Here is a 23,077-nt window from a genome sequence, read left to right on the forward strand (position 1 = left end):
CGGTATGTCAAGAAAAGCTCTTAAACTGTGCGTAAGCCGCCATTTTCAAACGAGTTTACAACATAGTAACAAAAAGACCAAAATAAACTAAAACGATCCCTTAGCTTTTAATAAAGAACAATGAAAGCTGCCCACCTAAAATGAAACCAGCACAAAAGATCTGGAGGGTTTTTATTGAGAAACCACTGGCTAGTATAAACCAAAACATAAGCCATAATTGACTATTCTTGTTTTGTTTTGCGTCTTTTGGACGGCCTCTGCCGAAGTTAAATAATACCTTGTCTGAGCTCCCCTGAAACCAGTGTTGTGTGGTGTGTCGGACTTCCCAGTACTGGTAATTATACCGCCCTGAGAAGGGTGACTGGGATAGTGGGTAGTCACCGCAGGAGGTCATATTCACTAGTGTATACGTGTGTGTGTGTGTGTGTGTGTGTATGTGAGTGTGTGTTGCAGCTGTCCTTACATCACCCTAGCGAAACGAAAGGCACCGGAAGGACACCACCCCTTTGACCTGTCACATGATATTTCCTCCAAGCTGTTTTACCATTCCATTACTCCAACACTGACTGACTGTAGCAAGCTGTTTTACCATTCCATTACTCCAACACTGACTGACTGTAGCAAGCTGTTTTACCATTCCATTACTCCAACACTGACTGACTGTAGCAAGCTGTTTTACCATTCCATTACTCCAACACTGACTGACTGTAGCAAGCTGTTTTACCATTCCATTACTCCAACACCGACTGACTGTAGCAAGCTGTTTTACCATTCCATTACTCCAACACTGACTGACTGTAGCAAGCTGTTTTACCATTCCATTACTCCAACACTGACTGACTGTAGCAAGCTGTTTTACCATTCCATTACTCCAACACTGACTGACTGTAGCAAGCTGTTTTACCATTCCATTACTCCAACACTGACTGACTGTAGCAAGCTGTTTTACCATTCCATTACTCCAACACTGACTGACTGTAGCAAGCTGTTCCATTACTCCAACACTGACTGTCATTTTGCAATCGTCACCTATACTGCAGATCAAGAGGCGGGAAACAGAATGGAACAAAACAACTTCTGAGACTGAAGAAACATCTTTAGGATGTTGAACTGAATGATCAACAATGGCCCACTGTAGACTGGATGCATTTCCTGTACACTGCACCGTTTATGTGGATACACATTAAAGATCAACTGTCTGCCAATCCTGGATGCTGCCAATCTAGTTTCTGTTAGTCTGGAAAAAAGACGTCTAGCATCATAAAATAATAAGGGTGGCAATTTTTTTTCTAGCTGCCATTTTCTGTTTTCTTATTTCACCCAGGAACTAAAATCAATGAGCTGAAGTGAAGAGGAACCAGCACCACAGAGTGAGATCCAGTCTTCAGAGTGAGATACAGTCTTCAGAGTGAGATACAGTCTTCAGAGTGAGATACAGTCTTCAGAGTGAGATACAGTCTTCAGAGTGAGATACAGTCTTCAGAGTGAGATACAGTCTTCAGAGTGAGATACAGTCTTCCATTGTCGTGGAAAGGAGAATGAAGTCAGAGGCATACGAGCACAGACATGCAGGACACACACACACACACACACACACACACACACACACACACACACACTTACATCTTCGTCAGAGCCAGGGTTGCGGAGTGTGACTGACACCAAAGGAGAAGGCGTAGCGATGGGGGCGGGCCTCTCTTGGGTCAGTGTTGGCATGGTAACCAGGTGCCCGGTGACTGCCTGTGGCGTGTGGATCTGTAGCACCCGGGCCGGCTGGCACAGCACCATCGGACCACCTGGTATGAGGGGACAGACAACACTCAGATTACAGTGCCTTGCAAAAGTATTCATCCCCCTTGGCGTTTTTCCTATTTTCTTGCACAACCTGTAATTTATATGGATTTTTATTTGGATTTCATGTAATGGACATACACAAAATAGTCAAAATTGGTGAAGTGAAATGAAAAAAAATAACTTGTTTAAAAAAAATTTAAAAAAATAAATAGCGGAAAAGTGGTGCGTGCATATGTATTCACCCCCTTTGCTATGAAGCCCCTTAATAAGATCTGGTGCAACCAATTACCTTCAGAAGTCACAGAATTAGTTAAATAAAGTCTACCTGTGTGCAATCTAAGTGTCACGTGATCTGTCACATGATCTCAGTATATATACACCTGTTCTGAAAGGCCCCAGAGTCTGCAACACCACTAAGCAAGGGGCACCACCAAGCAAGCGGCACCATGAAGACCAAGGAGCTCTCCAAACAGGTCAGGGACAAAGTTGTGGAGAAGTACAGATCAGGGTTGGGCTATAAAAAAATATCTGAAACTTTGAACATCCCACAGAGCACCATTAAATCCATTATAAAACCATTGAAAGAATATGGCACCACAACAAACCTGCCAAGAGAGGGCCTCCCACCAAAACTCACGGACCAGGCAAGGAGGGCATTAATCAGTGAGACTAAAATTGAGCTTTTTGGCCATCAAGGAAAACACTATGTCTGGCGCGAACCCAACACCTCTCATCACCCCGAGAACACCATCCCCACAGTGAAGCATGGTGGTGGCAGCATCATGCTGTGGGGATGTTTTTCATCGGCAGGGACTGGGAAACTGGTCAGAATTGAACAAATGATGGATGGAGCTAAATACAGGGAAATTCTTGAGGGAAACCTGTTTCAGTCTTCCAGAGATTTGCCCCGTGTAGCTCAGTTCGTAGAGCATGGCGCTTGCAACGCCAGGGTTGTGGGTTCGATTCCCACGGGGGGCCAGTATGAAAATGTATGCACTCACTAACTGTAAGTCGCTCTGGATAAGAGCGTCTGCTAAATGACTCAAATGTAAAATGTAATTTGAGACTGGGACAGAGGTTCACCTTTCAGCAGGACAATGACCCTAAGCATACTGCTAAAGCAACACTTGAGTGGTTTAAGGGGAAACATTTAAATGTCTTGGAATGGCCTAGTCAAAGCCCAGACCTCAATCCAATTAAGAATCTGTGGTATGATTTAAAGATTGCTGTACACCAGCGGAACCCATCCAACTTGAAGGAGCTGGAGCAGTTTTTCCCAGTGGCTAGATGTGCCAAGCTTATAGAGACATACCCCAAGAGACTTCCAGCTGTAATCACTGCAAAAGGTGGCTCTACAAAGTATTGACTTTGGGGGGGTGAATAGTTATGCAAGTTTTCTTTTTTTTTTTTTCTTATTTCTTGTTTGTTTCACAAGAAAAAATATTTTGCATCTTCAAAGTGGTACGCATGTTTTGTAAATAAAATGATACAAACCCCCAAAAAATTACATTTACGTCATTTAGCAGACGCTCTTATCCAGAGCGACTTACAAATAGGTGCATTCACCCTATAGCCAGTGGGATAACCACTTTACAATATCTTTTTATTTTTTTTAGGGGGGGGGGGGGGGGGGTAGAAGAGGTGGAATCCATTTTAATTCCACGTTGTAAGGCAACAAAATAGGAAAAATGCCAAGGGGGGTGAATACATTCACAAGCCACTGTATATACTGTACACAGACAGGAGTAGTGACCTTCATTGAGCTGTAATTAAATAATAAGCGGTGTGTTTGTGTGTGTGTGTTTATTCCTCGCCAGTCACTAACCACAAAAACATCAAAGCACTTGGTCACCTGTGACAGCTGGTAGTCAGTCTGGCTATTATCAGCAGTCCCCTTTCCCCAGTGGTACCATCTGGTCTGTCTCTTAAAGCGGTCCCCCTTCCCCAGTGGTACTGTCTGGTCTGTCTCTTAAAGCGGTCCCCTTTCCCCAGTGGTACTGTCTGGTCTGTCTCTTAAAGCGGTCCCCTTTCCCCAGTGGTACTGTCTGGTCTGTCTCTTAAAGCGGTCCCCCTTCCCCAGTGGTACCATCTGGTCTGTCTCTTAAAGCGGTCCCCCTTCCCCAGTGGTAGTCTGGTCTGTCTCTTAAAGCGGTCCCCCTTCCCCAGTGGTAGTCTGGTCTGTCTCTTAAAGCGGTCCCCCTTCCCCAGTGGTACTGTCTGGTCTGTCTCTTAAAGCGGTCCCCCTTCCCCAGTGGTACTGTCTGGTCTGTCTCTTAAAGCGGTCCCCCTTCCCCAGTGGTAGTCTGGTCTGTCTCTTAAAGTGGTCCCCTTTCCCCAGTGGTAGTCTGGTCTGTCTCTTAAAGCGGTCCCCCTTCCCCAGTGGTAGTCTGGTCTGTTTCTTAAAGCGGTCCCCCTTCCCCAGTGGTACCATCTGGTCTGTCTCTTAAAGCGGTCCCCCTTCCTCAGTGGTACTGTCTGGTCTGTCTCTTAAAGCGGTCCCCCTTCCCCAGTGGTACTGTCTGGTCTGTCTCTTAAAGTGGTCCCCCTTCCCCAGTGGTACTGTCTGGTCTGTCTCTTAAAGCGGTCCCCTTTCCCCAGTGGTACTATCTGGTCTGTCTCTTAAAGCGGTCCCCCTTCCCCAGTGGTACTGTCTGGTCTGTCTCTTAAAGCGGTCCCCCTTCCCCAGTGGTACTGTCTGGTCTGTCTCTTAAAGCGGTCCCCCTTCCCCAGTGGTACCATCTGGTCTGTCTCTTAAAGCGGTCCCCCTTCCCCAGTGGTACTATCTGGTCTGTCTCTTAAAGCGGTCCCCCTTCCCCAGTGGTACTGTCTGGTCTGTCTCTTAAAGCGGTCCCCCTTCCCCAGTGGTAGTCTGGTCTGTCTCTTAAAGCGGTCCCCCTTCCCCAGTGGTACTGTCTGGTCTGTCTCTTAAAGCGGTCCCCCTTCCCCAGTGGTACTGTCAGTGCACCCAGAGCTCCTTCTACCCTCTGACCTCTCAGCAACCCTGCATCAACCCCTGAGCTTTAATATAACTCCCTTCTCCCCACCTGTAGGAGCTAACTGGACAGATGTTAGCCATCAGGATCAATGGCCTGTCACATTCCTCACCTCCCCGTCTGTGTGTGTGTCTGTGTGTGTGTCTGTGTGTGTGTCTGTGTGTCTGAGTGTGTGTCTGTCTGTGTGTGTGTGTGTGTGTGTGTGTGTGTGTCTGTGTCTCTGTGTGTGTGTGTGTGTCTGTGTGTCTCTGTGTCTGTGTCTGTCTGTGTCTGTGTGTCTCTGTGTGTGTGTGTGTGTGTGTGTGTGTATGTGTGTCTGTGTGTCTGTGTGTCTGTCTGTGTCTGTGTGTCTGTGTGTCTGTGTGTGTGTGTGTGTGTGTGTGTGTGTGTGTGTGTGTGTGTGTGTGTACATGATTAGATTTCTCAATAGTTGTATTGCGGTCTCACGGTAATATATCCTGTTGTTATACAATACTATGCATGTTTATAAACACCATACCCATGGTTTACAGCTGTGGCCCACAGAGCAGTGTCAAACCCGAGGCTAACCCACTCTCTGTGCCAGGAACCAACCCTCACACACAAACACTGGCACAGCACCTCCCCTCTGTCTCCTGCTAAATGACCTGTCAGTGTTAATGGTGATGAGATTCGACTAAAAGCTACACCGCTGATGAAGGAACGCGGAGGAGATGAGGATTGCTTCCTTTAGCAAGTCAAATGAGGAGAAGATCTAGAGCAGAGCTCTCCAACCCTGTAGAGCTTCCAAATAAAATCAAGCTTTATTTATACAGTACATTTCAGACATGGATTGCAACACAATGCGCTTCACAGGAAAAATATATAAAAACAATGAAAATAAAAACTGAAATATTCACTACACAACAAACATCAGAGGATAAAAAACAAAATAATAACAAAAACTGAACGACTAAAAAGCCCCCTGAGGAAAAGCAAAGCTAAGGTACGTTTTAAGATCTCTTAAATACGTCCATCGTTTTGGCCCCCCTCTGGCAGGCTATTCCAGAGGCTGGGGGCATAATAACTAAAGGCTGCCTCTCCATGCCTCCTGGTCCTGGGCTTTGGAATAGTTAAAAGGCCAGTGCCAGAGGACCTGAGGGACCTACTGGGTACATAACTTAAAAGCATGTCTGACGTGTATTGGGGTGTACAATCATGGATTGATTTAAAAAACAATGGCAGCCAGTGCAGAGACCTTAAAACCGGTGTAATGTGTGCTCTCCGTCTGGTCTTGGTCAGTACCCGTGCTGCAGCATTCTGTATGTTTTGCATTTGACCAATGGCTTTCTTGGGTAGACCAGACAGGAGAGAATTACAGTAGTCAAGCCTGCTTGTAATAAAAGCATGGATGAGTCTCTCTGTATCAGCCTGAGGGAGAAACGGCCGCACCTTGGCAATGTTCCTCAGGTGGTAAAGCAGCTATTTTGGTCACATTCCTGATGTGTGATTCAAAATTTAGTTCAGAATCTAAAATAACACTTCGGTTTTTTACCAGATTCTCTCTCTGTACTTTGGCTCAAACAATAAGTACCTCGGTCTTGTCTTGATTTAGCTGGAGGAAGTTGTGAGCCATCTAAGTATTTAAATCACTAACAGTCTAATAATTTATCTGTCGAGCTAGAATCCTCCGGTGACGCAGAAATGTAAAGTTGTGTATCGTCGGTGAAGCAGTGAAAATCAATGCTGTGCTTTCTGATAACACTGCCTAGGGGTAACAAATATCAACCGAACAGTAACTGACCCAAAATCTAACCTTGTGGAACGCCGAGTTATGTTCCACAAGGGTGACAAAAAACTCTCGACCCGTTAAACCAATTTAAACCTGGACTGGAGAGGTTAATGCTACGCTACAGGACTGTTTTGCTAGCACAGACTGGAATATGTTCCGGGATTCTTCCGATGGCATTGAGGAGTACACCACATCAGTCATCAATAAGTGCATCGATGACGTCGTCCCCACAGTGACCGTACGTACATACCCCAACCAGAAGCCATGGATTACAGGCAACATCCGCACTGAGCTAAAGGGTAGAGCTGCCGCTTTCAAGGAGCGAGACTCTAACCCGGACGCTTATAAGAAATCCCGCTGCCCTCCGACAAACCATCAAACAGGCAAAGAGTCAATACAGGACTAAGATTGAATCGTACTACACCGGCTCCGACGCTCGTCGGATGTGGCAGGGCTTGCAAACTATTACAGACTACAAAAGGGAAGCACAGCCGCAAGCTGCCCAGTGACACGAGCCTACCAGACGAACTAAATTACTTCTATGCTCGCTTCGAGGCAAGTAACACTGAAGCATGCATGACAGCATCAGCTGTTCCGGACGACTGTGTGATCACGCTCTCCGTAGCCGATGTAAGTAAGACCTTTAAGCAGGTCAACATTCACAAGGCCGCAGAGCCAGACGGATTACCAGGACGTGTACTCCGAGCATGGATTGACCAACTGGCAAGTGTCTTCACCGACATTTTCAACCTCTCCCTGTTTGAGTCTGTAATACCAACATGTTTCAAGCAGACCACCATAGTCCCTGTGCCCAAGAACACTAAGGTAACCTGCCTAAATGACTACCAACCTGTAGCACTCACGTCATATCACCCCAACAGATCCACAGATGATGCAATCTCTATTGCGCTCCACACTGCTCTTTCACACCTGGACAAAAGGAACACCTATGTGAGAATGCTATTCATTGACTACAGCTCAGTGTTCAACACCATAGTGCCCTCAAAGCTCATCACTAAGCTAAGGACACTGGGACTAAACACCTCCCTCTGCAACTGGATCCTGGTCTTCCTGACGGGCCGCCCCCAGGTGGTAAGGGTAGGTAACAACACATCCGCCACGCTGATCCTGAACACGGGGGCCCCTCAGGGGTGCGTGCTCAGTCCCCTCCTGTACTCCCTGTTCACTCATGACTGCATGGCCAGGCACAACTCCAACACCATCATTAGGTACCATCATAACAGTGGTAGGCCTGATCACCGACAACGACGAGACAGCCTATAGGGAGGAGGTCAGAGACCTGGCCGTGTGGTGCCAGCATAACAACCTCTCCCTCAACGTGACCAAGACAAAGGAGATGATTGTGGACTACAGGAAAAAGAAGAGGACCGAGCACGCCCCCCATTCTCATCGACGGGGCTGTAGTGGAGCAGGTTGAGAGCTTCAAGTTCCTTGGTGTCCACATCACCAACAAACTAACATGGTCCAAACACACCAAGACAGTCATGAAGAGGGCACGACAAAGCCTATTCCCCCTCAGGAGACTGAAAAGATTTGGCATGGGTCCTCAGATCCTCAAAACGTTCTACAGCTGCACCATCGAGAGAATCCTGACTGGTTGCATCACCGCCTGGTATGGCAACTGCTCGGCCTCCGACCGCAAGGCACTACAGAGGGTAGTGCGTACGGCCCAGTACATCACTGGGGCCAAGCTTCCTGCCATCCAGGACCTCTATACCAGGTGGTGTCAGAGGAAGGCCCAAAGACTCCAGCCACCCTAGTCATAGACTGTTCTCTCTGCTACCGCACGGCAAGCGGTACCGGAGTGCCAAGTCTAGGTCCAAGAGGCTTCTAAACAGCATCTAGCCCCTAATGGCTACCCAGACTATTTGCATTGCCCCACTCTTTTACGCTGCTGCTACTCTCTGTTTATTATCTATGCATAGTCACTTTAATAACTCTACCTACATGTACATATTACCTAAATTACCTCGACTAACCGGTGCCCCTGCACATTGACTCGGTACCGGTACCCCCCTGGATATAGCCTCGCTATTGTTATTTTTACTGCTGCTCTTTAATTATCTGTTACTTTTATTTCGTATTATTTAATATTGTATTTTTTTGTGATTTTTTTTGGTATTCTTTCTTAAAACTGCATTGTTGGTTAAGGGCTTGTAAGTAAGCATTTCGCTGTAAGGTCTACACCTGTTGTATTCGGCGCATGTGACAAATAAAATGTGATTTGATTTGATTTGATTAATCCACCTCTCCAGTCTGTCCAGAAGGACATCATGGTCAACAGTGTCGAATGCAGCACTTAAATCCAAGAGTACAAGGACAGAGAGCTGTTTGGCATCTGTGTTGGCTCTAAGATCATTTACCATTTTTACTAAGGCAGTCTCTGTGCTGTGGTGGGCATGAAAACCAGATTGGATTTTTTTAAAAATACAGTTGGCACTTTAGCACTTTAGCTGTTTGAAAACCAATTCCTCCAGAATTTTGCTAAGGTTGGAGATTGGCTGAAAATTGCTAAGAGCTGAAGAATCTAGATGACTTTTCTTCAGAAGGGGTTTCACCATAGCTGTTTTTAGTGCAGTGGGAAAGTGCCTGTGAACAGGGAGTCGTTTGCACTTCTTCAGATATGCAATTAAAAGCTTTTTTGAAGAAGGTGGTGGGCATAGGATCGAGAAGGCAGGTAGAAGGCTTAAATTGTGATATCACTTTGCTGAGCATGTCTGTGTCAACCAGGGAAAATAACTCCATAGTGTCTTTGCGTGGTAGGCTAGGGCACATATAACTCCAGTGTCTTTGCGTGGTAGGCTAGGGCACATATAACTCCATAGTGTCTTTGCGTGGTAGGCTAGGGCACATATAACTCCATAGTGTCCTTGCGTGGTAGGCTAGGGCACATAACTCCATAGTGTCCTTGCGTGGTAGGCTAGGGCACATATAACTCCATAGTGTCTTTGCGTGGTAGGCTAGGGCACATATAACTCCATAGTGTCCTTGCGTGGTAGGCTAGGGCACATATAACTCCATAGTGTCTTTGCGTGGTAGGCTAGGGCACATATAACTCCATAGTGTCCTTGCGTGGTAGGCTAGGGCACATATAACTCCATAGTGTCCTTGCGTGGTAGGCTAGGGCACATATAACTCCATAGTGTCCTTGCGTGGTAGGCTAGGGCACATATAACTCCATAGTGTCCTTGCGTGGTAGGCTAGGGCACATATAACTCCATAGTGTCCTTGCGTGGTAGGCTAGGGCACATATAACTCCATAGTGTCCTTGCGTGGTAGGCTAGGGCACATATAACTCCATAGTGTCCTTGCGTGGTAGGCTAGGGCACATATAACTCCATAGTGTCCTTGCGTGGTAGGCTAGGGCACATATAACTCCATAGTGTCCTTGCGTGGTAGGCTAGGGCACATATAACTCCATAGTGTCCTTGCGTGGTAGGCTAGGGCACATATCAAACTTCTCATCAGGTCTTTCTTGATACCCAGCCTATTGTTTGTTATCTTATCTCAAATATTTCGCAAACTCATCAGATTTAGACGTGGAGGAAAGTTCACATACAGGAGGTGTGCGGGGGTAGGATTTCTCAGGCCATCAATGGTCGAGAAGAGCACTCTCAAATTATTCAGATTATTAGTGAACAAATTAGAAAAATGAGCCCGTCTGGCATTGATAATTGCCTTGTGTTAGACAGTGCATTCTGAAAGTATTCAGACTCCTTGACTTTTTCCACACTTTGTTACGTTACAGCCTTATTCTAAAATGTATTCAATTTACACACAATGCCCCATAATGACAAAGCAAAAACTGGTTTTTATAAATTTTTGCTAATTATAAAATAAATAACGGAAATATTACATTTACATAAGTATTCACACCCTTTACTTAGTACTTTGTTGAAGCACCTTTGGCAGCGACTACAGCCTCGAGTCTTCTTGGGTATGACGCTACAAGCTTGGCACACCTGTATTTGGGGAGTTTCTTCCATTCTCCTCTGCAGATCCTCTCAAGTTCTGTCAGGTTGGATGGGGAGCGTCGCTGCACAGCTATTTTCAGGTCTCTCCAGAGATGTTAGATCGAGTTCAAGTCCGGGCTCTGGCTGGGCCACTCAAGGACATTCAGAGACTTGCCCCGAAGCCACTCCTGCATTGTCTTGGCTGTGTGCTTAGGGTCGTTGTCCTGTTGGAAGGTGAAACTTCGCCCCAGTCTGAGGTTCTGAGCACTCTGGAGCAGGTTTTCATCAAGGATCTCTCTGTACTTTGCTCCGTTCATCTTTCCCTTGATCCTGACTAGTCTCCCAGTCACTGCCTCTGAAAAACATCCCCACAGCATGATGCTGCCACCACCAAGCTTCACTGTAGGGATGGTGCCAGGTTTCCTCCAGATGTGACGCTTGGCATTCAGGCCAAAGAGTTCAATCTTGGTTTCATCAGACCAGAGAATATTGTTTCTCATGTTCTGAGAGTCTTTAGGTGGCTTTTGGCAAACTCCAAGCGGGCTGTCATGTGCCTTTTACTGAGGAGTGTCTTCCGTCTGGCCACTCTACCATAAAGGCCTAATTGGTGGAGTGCTGCAGAGATGGTTGTCCTTCTGAAAGGTTCTCCCATCTCCACAGAGGAACTCTAGAGCTCTGTCAGAGTGACCATTGGGTTCTTGGTCACCTCCCTGACCAAGGCCCTTCTCCCCCGATTGCTCAGTTTGGCCGGGCGGCCAGCTCTAGGAAGAGTCTTGGTGATTCTAAACTTCTTCCATTTAAGCATGATGAAGGACACTGTGTTCTTGGGGACCTTCAACGCTGCAGAAATGTTTTGGTAGCCTTCCCCAGATCTGTGCCTCGACACAATCCTGTCTCGGAGCTCTACGGACAATTCCTTCGACCTCATGGCTTGGTTTTTGCTCTGACATGCACTACCAACTGTGGGACCTTATATAGACAGGTGTGTGCCTTTCCAAATCATGTCCAATCAATTGAATTTACCACAGGTGGATTCCAATCAAGTCGTAGAAACCTCTCAAGGATGATCAATGGAAACAGGATGCACCTGAGCTCAATTTCGAGTCTCATAGGAAAGGGTCTGAATACTTATGTAAATAAGGTATTTCTGTTTTAATTTTTTAAAACTCCATAGATCTACACACAATACTCCATACATTTGCAAACATTTCTAAAAACCTGTTTTCGTTGTGTCATTATGGAGGTATTGTGTGTAGATTGATGAGGACATTTTTTTCTTTAATCCATTTTAGAATAATGCTGTAACTTAACAAAATTTGGAAAAAGGGAAGGGGTCTGCATACATTCTGAATGCACTGTATATGCCAAGTTGCTCTCTCAGAATATCATAATGGACCTGCAACTTTGACTTTCTCTAATTGATTTGTTTCCTCACTCATCCGTTTGGACGTGGCTTTTTTCAACCTTACTGGAGCTATGGCATCAATGGTTGCCCTTCATTTGCTAAAGTTATCAACTAAATCATCACAAGAGGAAGGCAGACTAGGTGATGTGTCTTGTTCATACACTCAATAAAATCTGTAGCAACTTCAGAGGTAAGATCGCGTTTCTTAATAATGCGTTCAGTATTCCCCTTTGCTATGGGCAACAAGGTAGTAAAAAATACACAGTGGTGATCAGATAAAGAAACATCAACAATAGAGGACATGTCAACAGAAAGCCCCTTGGTAACAACCAGGTCCATACTATGTCCGTGGTTATGGGTGGGCCCAGTAGCATGTTGGATAAAGTCCATAGAGCTCAAAAGATTAATAAATCCAATGGCCTTGGAGTCAGTCTCTTTGTCAACATGAATATTAAAATCGCCCAACACAATGATTTTTATCATAGTTCTCAAGGACTATAGACAATAGTTCAGATAAATCAGTAAAGAAAGTGGGGCAGTGCTTTGGTGGCCTATACAGGGTTATAGCCAGCACTGTTGGCTGACATTTAAACAGTATAGCATGATGCTGAAAAGACCCAAAGTCGCGTAATGAAATGTCCTTACGGCTGAGAGCCAGTAGAAATAGAGGCTGTCCCCCCACCCTTTTCCCCTTTTCTGATAGAGTATGAAAAGCTGTAGTCCGGGGGGTAAGCTTCAATAAGACTGTCACTACAGTCTGAAGACAGCCAAGTTTCAGTGGGAAACATGCAATCAACTTTGCGCTCAGTAATGAGGTCATTCACGAGAATGGTTTTACTAGTGATTGCTCTAACATTTAAAAGCGCCATCTTCAATGAGTGTGGGCCACTCTGCCCCTGGGGCATCTGCCTCGAGGTAACCAATGGAATAACAACCAAATTATTAACGTTACAACCACGTTTTCTGACAGTCTCCAATCTATCAGAACGGTAGGATATGACAGTTTGTATAAACTCACTAGAAGGCGGAGTAAGAGGAACATAAATTAGGTTACTCACAATGACCATGGTGCCATTTCTACGGGAGTTGATATGGTTTCCATGTCCTCTGTTGCTTATTCTGACAGGGAGAACTGGAGCGCTACCAGAACCTGTCCGTCAGTCTCTAAAACAGTTTGTGATGTTGCTGGAAACAATCCTGGAACCCCTGCGGTTAGGGTGAATCCTGTCTCTTTTTAAAAAGTGCTGGTTGCTCCCACAGCCAATCAAAAGGAGACATTCCTGTCGTTGCAAAGTTTCTTCAGGTACTCGTTTAGGGCAACGAGTCGGCTGAAACATTCCGAACCCCTTCTGTGTTTAAAAAAAATGTTTTGTAGAGCTCCCTCAGATCGCCTAAAGCGAAGGTCGTTAAGACCTACACTACCATTCAAACGTTAAAATAACATCAAATTGATCAGAAATACAGTATAGACATTGTTAATGTTGTAAATGGCTATTGTAGCTGGAAACGGCAGATTTTTTATGGAATATCTACATAGGCTTACAGAGGCCCATTATCAGCAACCATCAGTCCTGTGTTCCAATGGCACGTTGTGTTTGCTAATCCAAGTTTATCATTTTAAAAGGCTAATTGATCATTAGAAAACCCTTTTGCAATTACGTTAGCACAGCTGAAAACTGTTGTGCTGATTAAAGAAGCAATAAAACTGGCCTTCTTGAGACTAGTTGAGTTTGAGCATCAGCAATTGTGGGTTCGATTACAGGCTCAAAAACAAATAACTTTCTTCTGAAACTCGTCAGTCTATTCTTGTTCTGAGAAATGAAGGCTATTCCATGCGAGAAATTGCCAAGAAACTGAAGATCTCGTACAACGCTGTGTACTACTCCCTTCACAGAACAGCGCAAACTGGCTCTAACCAGAATAGAAAGAGGAGTGGGAGGCCCCGGTGCACAACTGAGCAAGAGGACAAATACATTAGAGTGTCTAGTTTGAGAAATAGATGCCTCACAGGTCCTCAACTGGCAGCTTCATTAAATAGTACCCGCAAAACACCAGTCTCAACGTCAACAGTGAAGAGGCGACTCCGGGATGCTGACCTTCTAGGCAGAGTTGCAAAGAAAAAGCCATATCTCAGACTGGCCAATAAAAAGAAAATATTAAGATGGGCAGATCAGGGCTCTCCAACCCCAGTTGTAACTAGCCTGACTCAGTTTATCAACCAGCTAATTGTCTAGAATCAGGTGCGCTAGATTAGGGTTGTAGTGAAAACCTATAGGATGGTAGCTCTACAGGAACAGGGTTGGAGAGCCCTGATCTAGAGAGAGAGAGTTCTATTCAAATGCCAAACTAAAAACAGGTTTTGATTGTGGTTCAAATTCACATTCAAGTCTACAGAGGTCAGATATTCCACAGTGTTGGTTTAGTCCCGGGCGGACTGTGACATAACTGTTTGTATTGGCCCAGACTCAGCTGAGGTAGAGGATCAGGTAGAGGAACAGATTGGTAACAGTCTGAATGAAACACAGGCTGGTGGGCCGAGGAAAGGAAACACTACTAAAACACTGACTCACACATGATTAAACCCAGATCCTAAATGTAGGGGCAACGAAAGTAGAGATAGGGTGACACCTGCTGGCCAACACACACACAACACCCTCCCAAACGCTCACCCAAAAACCTCCCTAATGCTTTAAAGATCGATTGCCCCTAAAAACCAACCAACGTGGCATCAATATGAGTCAGAAACATTTATTATAGAGTCATAATTGACTACAGAGTGTAAATAGGATAATTTAGGACGGATAAAAGTCAGTCTAGTCTAAAACTGAGTTTTGGAACCTCAGTGCGTCACAACGAGTAAATTAAGGTTGGGTTTGGATATACAATTATGTCAACAGATCATGCCCCCTTTTGCCAAGTGCCACGTGCAAATCTCCCCTCCGCCCACATCGCTTCCCTACTACACTGGCCGAGGTTGAACCGGACAATGGCCCATCACGTCATCGGGAGAACGCAGGGAGGGAGGATCGCCCTTCTCAAATCAAACAGTAAGCTAATCTGCTCCGCTCGGTCATGTTGTCAACAAGGCAGCGAGTTGCATTGTCCAGAAAACATACAACATCTCTTTCCCATAAAATAAGTGTTTGAATTTTAAAACTAATTTTCATTGGGAAGGCAGATAACGTGTTTTTTTTATCAAAAGCAGTCACTTCCATTCCATTCTAAATGAGTGTAATTTAGACTAAACAGTCACATTAGCCTCCGAGGAGCAACCCACTTCTAGAGCACAAATAAATATTGGCTGCAGCGGTGGTAGTATTAGCCAACTTTTGTCTGACTACAACAGTGTACTAACTAGCAGAAACAAACTTAAACCAACCCAGGGCCATAGCAAAACATGTCACAGTTGGTTGCGTAGTGTAACGGTGTCACCGGCCTGAATCGAATCCAATCTGGAGCCCGTCAGTCTACATCTGTAAATCCCGTCTGGATTACTCCAACTCGCTGTTGGCTGGGCTCCCTGCCTGTGCCATTAAACCCCTACAACTCATCCAGAATGCCGCAGCCCGTCTGATGTTCAACCTTCCCAAGTTCTCTCACGTCACCCCGCTCCTCCGCACACTCCACTGGCTTCCAGTTGAAGCTCGCATCTGTTACAAGACCATGGTGCTTGCCTATGGAGCTGTGAGGGGATCGGCACCTCTGTACCTTCAGGCTCTGATCAGTCCCTACACCCAAACGAGGGCATTGCGTTCATCCACCTCTGGCCTGCTGGCTCCCCTTCCTCTGCGGAAGCATAGTTCCCGCTCAGCCCAGTCAAAACTGTTCGCTGCTCTGGCACCCCAATGGTGGAACAAGCTCCCTCACGACGCCAGGACAGCGGAGTCACTCACCACCTTCCGGAGACATTTGAAACCCCACCTCTTTAAGGAATACCTGGGATAGGATAAAGTAATCCTTCTACCCCCCCCCTAAAAAAAAAAAAAAAAAAAGATATTGTAAAGTGGTTATCCCACTGGCTATAGGGTGAATGCACCTATTTGTAAGTCGCTCTGGATAAGAGCGTCTGCTAAATGACGTAAATGTAAAAAATGTAATAGATTTAGCTTCCAAACGAGATTACTTTTATTTCTCGAGCTACGTTTATAATTGAGGTATGATGACAATCGTTGACCCTGTTTTTTCTGTTAGACGAAGTGCCAGACTGATCCTCGGGTCATGAACGGATGCCAGGACCTACCAGATGTAGTAAAAGGTGGGTATCATAACATGTCCGGCAATGTGATTGCGATGGTTTAGCCACCTCCAAAAATCATTTCATTGACTGTTCACTTGCTATTTACCACAGCTTGTTTACCACAGCTTGTTTACCACGGCTTGTTTACCACGGCTTGTTTACCACGGCTTATTTACCACGGCTTATTTACCACGGCTTATTTACCACGGCTTATTTACCACGGCTTATTTACCACGGCTTATTTACCACGGCTTATTTACCACGGCTTATTTACCACGGCTTGTTTACCACGGCTTGTTTACCACGGCTTGTTTACCACGGCTTGTTTACCACGGCTTATTTACCACGGCTTATTTACCACGGCTTGTTTACCACGGCTTGTTTACCACGGCTTGTTTACCACGGCTTGTTTACCACGGCTTATTTACCACGGCTTGTTTACCACGGCTTGTTTACCACGGCTTGTTTACCACGGCTTGTTTACCACGGCTTGTTTACCACGTCTTATTTACCACCTGCTTGTCAGGCAAGACCTCCGAATAAAAGCGTGTCATGCAACACAAGTGCCCTTGTGACACCTACTCCATTGTTGCCAGTCTCCCTCGACTCCTATGAAAAGGACATTCCATCATGAGGCCTCATGACACCTCAATTACCTCGACTACCCGGTACCCCAACACATTGACTCGGTACCGGTTCCCCCTGTATATAGCCTCGCTTCTGTTATTTTACTGCTGCTCTTTAATTATTTGTTACTTCTTTTTTATTTATTTATATTTTTATTAAATGTTTATTTTATACCCCTGAGGTGCCTTATTGCTATTATAAACTGTTTACCAATGTAATTAGAACAATAAAAATAAGTGTTTTGTCATACCCGTGGTATACCACGGCTGTCAGCCAATCAGCATTCAGGGCTCGAACCACCCAGTTTATAATTGTTATTATAAACTGGTTACAAGTATAAATGAGAACAGTAAAAATAAATGTTTTGTCATACATGTGGTATACTGTCTCATATAACACGGCTTTCAGCATTCAGGTCTCCAACCACCCAGTATATAATGTGTATTATAGTGTAGTGAGTGCAGTTTTAGACTCACCTATAGGTGGCGCTGGCTGTATACTGACAGGGGCAGGTTTGACCACAGCAGGGTGAGGCAGCAGGGTGGTCTGCAGGGGCTGGATGATGATGGTCTTGGTCTGGAGAGGGCCCGCAGCGTGGTGGGGCACGGCTGTTAGAACTGGTCTGGGCTGGATGGACACCTTGGGGGTGGGCTGGATAGGCCTCTTCACTGGCTGGGCTGGCTTGACTGTGAGAGTGGGAGACGGATCATAATTGATAACCGTTTCGATTTTTATGGAGCTTTTTTTCCCAGATGCTCAAGGCACTTTGCGTTGTATGTTTCATAACAATTGGAGAGACAAAGTATTTGGTCCATTGAAAGCGAATGTATTTGAACCAATAAACATCTCTGTTGTTTGGTTGTACTAATGTTTGGTTTGAGTCCTCACCTCGCGCGGCCTGGCTGGTCCTCTTGGGGGCCCTCTTAGCCGGGGGCATGGGGGGCTCTGAGAAGCCGCTGGACTCGGAGCAGACAGAGACGGCAGGAGAGGGCTGGGGCTGAGGAGATAGGGCTAGATCATCCTGTAGAGGGCAGCAGAGAGACGGGGGGTCATTATGCTTGACTACAGTATGAGGTTTTACAATACCTCCGAAAGGTCCAGCGTTTCCCCCATATGCATTTAGCAGCGGCGCACCACCACTGCTAAATTGTGGCCCCCCACTGCAAAAATATTTTCGTTTTATAATGCCGATGTATAGATGTATGGCCAAGGAAGACGCCCATCCTCTGCCGAATATCTTGCTAAAAGGAATTACAAAGCTCTTGAAGACTGATGCCTCGGTAACATCCAAATATCTTTTGAGATGCAGGCACAAATGTCCTTGATCATTAAGGCAGGATAAACAAACATGTGCAGTGTAGGGTGAGAAGATCTAAGGTCCTCTTTTTGACACGCTGTGAAAACAACTGCCTGCTACATTATGTTAATTTGGCCAGAGTTGTCATCACCTCATTTTAACGAGGGGGCGGGGCCACACCTCTGGCAGACGGTGGATAATTAGTCTGACAAGGTGCTTCAGACATTCCTTAATGAGGTGCTCAAGTGCGTGTGTGTGTGTGGTGCGTGTGTGTGTGTGTGGATTGTGAGAGCAGATGGCAGAGGCAGCAACGTGTGTGATGGCACCACATGGGACTAACACAGATGGTCCTAGACGCACACTGGGGAAATACCCACAGCCATACAAAATAGGCACATCAAACACATAAACGCAAAAAAAATGACCTACAGTGAAACACACTGAAGAGAGAGACAGGTGACTCACTTGTACGGAGTAAGGTGACTGGGCCTCTCGGGATGCAGGAGAGGGGACAGAGCTCATGGTATGGGCAGGAGAGAGAGAGTCCACACTCAGGTCGCCATCTGCAGACACAAGGACACAGAGCTCTTGTCAAGACGCTCACATTTCCATGAGAGAAATACTGGTACTGACAACATGTTTAAAAACAATTTTTTTGGCCAATACAATATCACATTATACCATAGACATGATCAGACAGGTATTAGGAAATACCTGTGTAAGTGCTGCCTGTATCGGTGCTCCAGGGAGGCAGGTCGATGTCAAAGTCGAGGTCAGGGGCCTTCGAGGGAAACAGAGCAGACACGTAATCACTTCCAATCACTGTACTTCACATTATGACGGTTCACTGTGAAAATTGTCTGTTGAGATTTTCTAAAGTGGAACTGACAGTGTTTTAGCAACATGGAATCTTATTAAAATCTGTTCATATACAGTACCAGTCAAACGTTTTTCTTTATTTTTTACTATTTTCTACATTGTAGAATAATAGTGAAGACATCAAAACTATGAAATAACACATATGGAATCATGTAGTAACCAAAAAAGTGTTAAACAAATCAAAATATATTTTATATTTGAGATTCTTCAATGTAGCCACGCTTTGCCTTGATGACAGCTTTGCACACTCTTGGCATTCTCTCAACCAGCTTCACCTGGAATGCTTTTCCAACAGTCTTGAAGGAGTTACCACATATGCTGAGCACTTGTTGGCTGCTTTTCCTTCACTCTGCGGTCCAACTCATCTCAATTGGGTTGAGGACGGGGGATTGTGGAGGCCAGGTCATCTGATGCAGCACTCCATCACTCTCCTTCTTTGTCAAATAGCCCTTACACAGCCTGGAGGAGTCTTCAGTCATTGTCCTGTTGAAAAACAAATGATTGTCCCACTAAGCCCAAACCAGATGGGATGGCGTATCGCTGCAGAATGCTGTGGTAGCCGGGCTGGTTAAGTGTGCTTTGAATTCTAAATAAATCCCAGACAGTGTCACCAGCAAAGCACCCCCACACCATAACACCTCTTCCTCCATGCTTCACGGTGGGAAATACACATGCGGAGATCATCCGTTCACCTACACTGCGTCTCACAAAGACACATCGGTTGGAACCAAAAATCTCCAATTTGGTCTCCAGACCAAAGGTCTTATGTCCATTGCTCGTGTTTCTTGGCCCAAGCATGTCTCTTCTTATTATTGGTGTCCTTTAGTAGTGGTTTCTTTGCAGCAATTCGACCATGAAGGCCTGATTCACGCAGTCTCCTCTGAACAGTTGATGTTGAGATGTGTCTGTTACTTGAACTCTGTGAAGCACTTATTTGGGCTGCAATTTCTGAGGCTGGTAACTAATGAACTTATCCTCTGCAGCAGACGTAACTCTGGGTCTTCCTTTCCTGTGGCGGTCCTAATGAGAGCCAGTATTATCATAGCGCTTGATGGTTTTTGCGATTGCACTTGAAGAAAAACCCTTGAATGAGTAGGTGTGTCCAAACTTTTGACTGGTACTGTACAACCAAAGGAAGAATATGATGCTTTTTTTTTCTTTGTACATTTTCTGACAAGCGAGCATTTAAATATGGTCATTTTCAGGTTTTCATACATAGAATGTTTGGTTATTACGTACAGTAAGGCATTAGTGAAAATTCAATAGCAATATCTCGATTTTTTCAAACCTATGGGCGATTCACGATATATATATATATATATATATATATCAATTTTGTATATGTTTTCTCTAAATAAGCGTTGTTGTACAATTAAAGGTAAAATACACTGCATTTCAAACAGTCAGCAATAATCTAATGAATTCAGGGCTTGTGAAATTATACCTAGGCTAGATATAAGCCTTCCACAGCCATAAGACCCACTCATAATTTAATGATTTTATCAAAATAGTTTAACCTGTTTTGTTGTTGTTGCAATAATCACAGATCTGGCTTTCAAGTCTGTCTATGAAAATGCAATTTTTTTGTTACAAATTTAACTAGAACAATGCATAATGCACATTCACTAATAATGACTAACTTCTTATTAGGCTATAGGAAATTAACACAGGTCTCAACAGGTCTCATCAACAACCTCTCAAGCCCACGTGCTAGTGATTAGCCAGCTAATCTTTATACACTGAACAAAAATATAAAACACAACATGTAAAGTGTTGGTCCCATGTTTCATGAGCTGAAACAAAATATCCCTGAAATTTTCCATACGCACAGAAACCTTATTTCTCTCACATTTTGTGCACAAATTTGTTTACATCCCTTTTAGTGAGCATTTCTCCTTTGCCAAGATGATCCATCCACCTGACAGGTGTGGCATATCAAGTAGCTGATTAAACAGCATGATCATTACACAGGTGCACCTTGTGCTGGGGACAATAAAAGGCCACTCTAAAATTTGCAGTTTTGTCACAGAACACAATGCCACAGATGTCTCAAATTTTGAGGGAGCGTGCAATTGGCATGTTGACTGCAGGAATGTCCACCAGAGCTGTTGCCAGATAATTGAATGCTCATTTCTCTACCATAAGCCACCTTTATAAAACACAGACTAGACAGCTAGTATATCAAATACTGCTAGCTGTACCCCAAAGCCGCACGCGACAAACTAAGCATTCATTTTCCAGAATCAATGCTCATTGATACTCTCGTTTAATCAGTGTCTGCTCTGCACGCAATTTGAGTAGTTGAGACATAAAATGGGTACTGTTAGAAAAGTAAACATCTCCTCTATTACAGTAAAATAATGGTTCAATGTGTTTTAGTGTCCATATGATCGATTCTGTTGGACCCCAAAAATATAAAAAATAGCTGTTGAAACCGCTTGTCAGAGAGGAAGATGTGATCTTTCAACTTTGTTGGCGTGAGAGGCAGGGGGAGGGGCTTGGTGTGTGTGTAAACCAGGGTTCTTCAATTCCGGTCCTGGAGGGCCGAAACACTTCTGTTTTTTTATTTCTACCTGGTAGTTAATTGCACTCACCTGGTGTACCAGGTCTGAATTAGCCCCTGATTAGAAGGAGAGGATGAAAAACAGAGGTGTCTCGGAACCTCCAGGACCGGAATTGAAGAACCCTGGTGTAAACCATAGAGGAAGAAGCGAAGCGGGAGGTTTCACTCTCGTTAAAATATGTCCAAAATAAGGCGACTGCGTTTCTATGGGCTTATTTTGGACCTAAGCTTGCCTTCCCGCCTTTGGGACAACGACTCCCATTGTTAGGGCAGAGACATGCATCTCGTCATTATATACATTATCTCTGGTGTAAATGGGAAGGTGCAAACAGCACAGAGGAGCGAAGGAGACGAGACCAAAAATGCAACATGAGAACAAGCGGAAATAAACGCTCATAAAAACTAAAATTAACAAAACTTTCATTGTTGCGATACAGGCATTTGGAATATCGCGCAAAAAACATACATTCAAATGAATTGAATTAACTCAATATACCTGCATCTCTAACGATATGGGGGAGAAAAGGTTGGCCACTCACCCACTCGTCCAATGACAACATCCTCCCAGCAGCTAGCTAGCTAACTAGCTAACAGTACACTCCATTTTTTTTTAGCTTGCTAAATAAATAGCTAACTAAATAGATACACTACCAGTCAAAAGTTTGGACACACCTACTCATTCAAGGGTTTTTCTTTATTTTTACATGGTAGAATAATAGTGAAGACATCAAAACTATGAACTAACACATATGGAATCATGTAGTAACCAAAACATATATTTATTTTTGAGATTCTTTAAAAAGCCACCCTTTGCCTTGATGACAGCTTTGCACACTCTTGACATTCTCTCAACCAGCTTCATGAGGTAGTCACCTGGAATGCATTTAAATTAACAGGTGTGCCTTCTTAAAAGGTAATTTGTGGAATTTATTTCCTTCTTAATGTGTTTGAGCCAATCAGTTGTGTTGTGACAAGGTAGGGGGGGTATACAGAAGATGGTCCATATTATGGCAAGAACAGCTCAAATAAGCAAAGAGAAACAACAGTCCATCATTACTTTATGACACGAAGGTCAGTCAATACGGAACATTTCAAGAACTTTGAAAGTTTCTTCAAGTGCAGTCGCAAAAACCATCAAGCGCTATGATGAAACTGGCTCTCATGAGGACCGCCACAGGAATGGAAGAACCAGAGTTACCTCTGCTGCAGAGGATACGTTCAGTAGAGTTACCAGCCTCAGAAATTGCAGCCCAAATAAATGCTTCACAGAGTTCAAGTCACAGACACATCTCAACATCAACTGTTCAGAGGGGACTGTGTGAATCAGGCCTTCATGGTCGAATTGCTGCAAGAAACCACTACTAAAGGACACAAATAATAAGAAGAGACATGCTTGGGTCAAGAAACACGAGCAATGGACATTAGACCGGTGGAAATGTGTCCTTTGGTCTGATGAGTCCAAATTTTAGATTTTTGGTTCCAACCGCCGTGTTTTTGTGAGACGCGGTGTGCGTGAACGGATGATCTCCGTATGTGTATTTCCCACCGTGAAGCTCGT

At 44.7% G+C, this 23,077-nt stretch overlaps 1 protein-coding gene across 1 annotated transcript in view; it reads right to left on the reverse strand.

Annotated features, from left to right (window-relative positions):
• atf6 (activating transcription factor 6) overlaps positions 1–23,077 on the reverse strand; it is a 71,429-nt gene that overhangs the window by 43,751 nt on the left and 4,601 nt on the right. Inside the window, exons 3-7 of the mRNA XM_084163916.1 lie at positions 18,792–18,858; positions 18,543–18,640; positions 17,669–17,801; positions 17,257–17,466; positions 1,624–1,796 (exon numbers count right to left, since the gene is read on the reverse strand). Of these exons, the coding sequence (XP_084020042.1) occupies positions 1,624–1,796; positions 17,257–17,466; positions 17,669–17,801; positions 18,543–18,640; positions 18,792–18,858 (681 nt within the window). The remainder of the gene's footprint in view (positions 1–1,623; positions 1,797–17,256; positions 17,467–17,668; positions 17,802–18,542; positions 18,641–18,791; positions 18,859–23,077) is intronic.

Source organism: Coregonus lavaretus (assembly GCF_964263955.1).
Source record: "Coregonus lavaretus genome assembly, chromosome: 6".
Classification (NCBI taxonomy): domain Eukaryota; kingdom Metazoa; phylum Chordata; class Actinopteri; order Salmoniformes; family Salmonidae; genus Coregonus; species Coregonus lavaretus.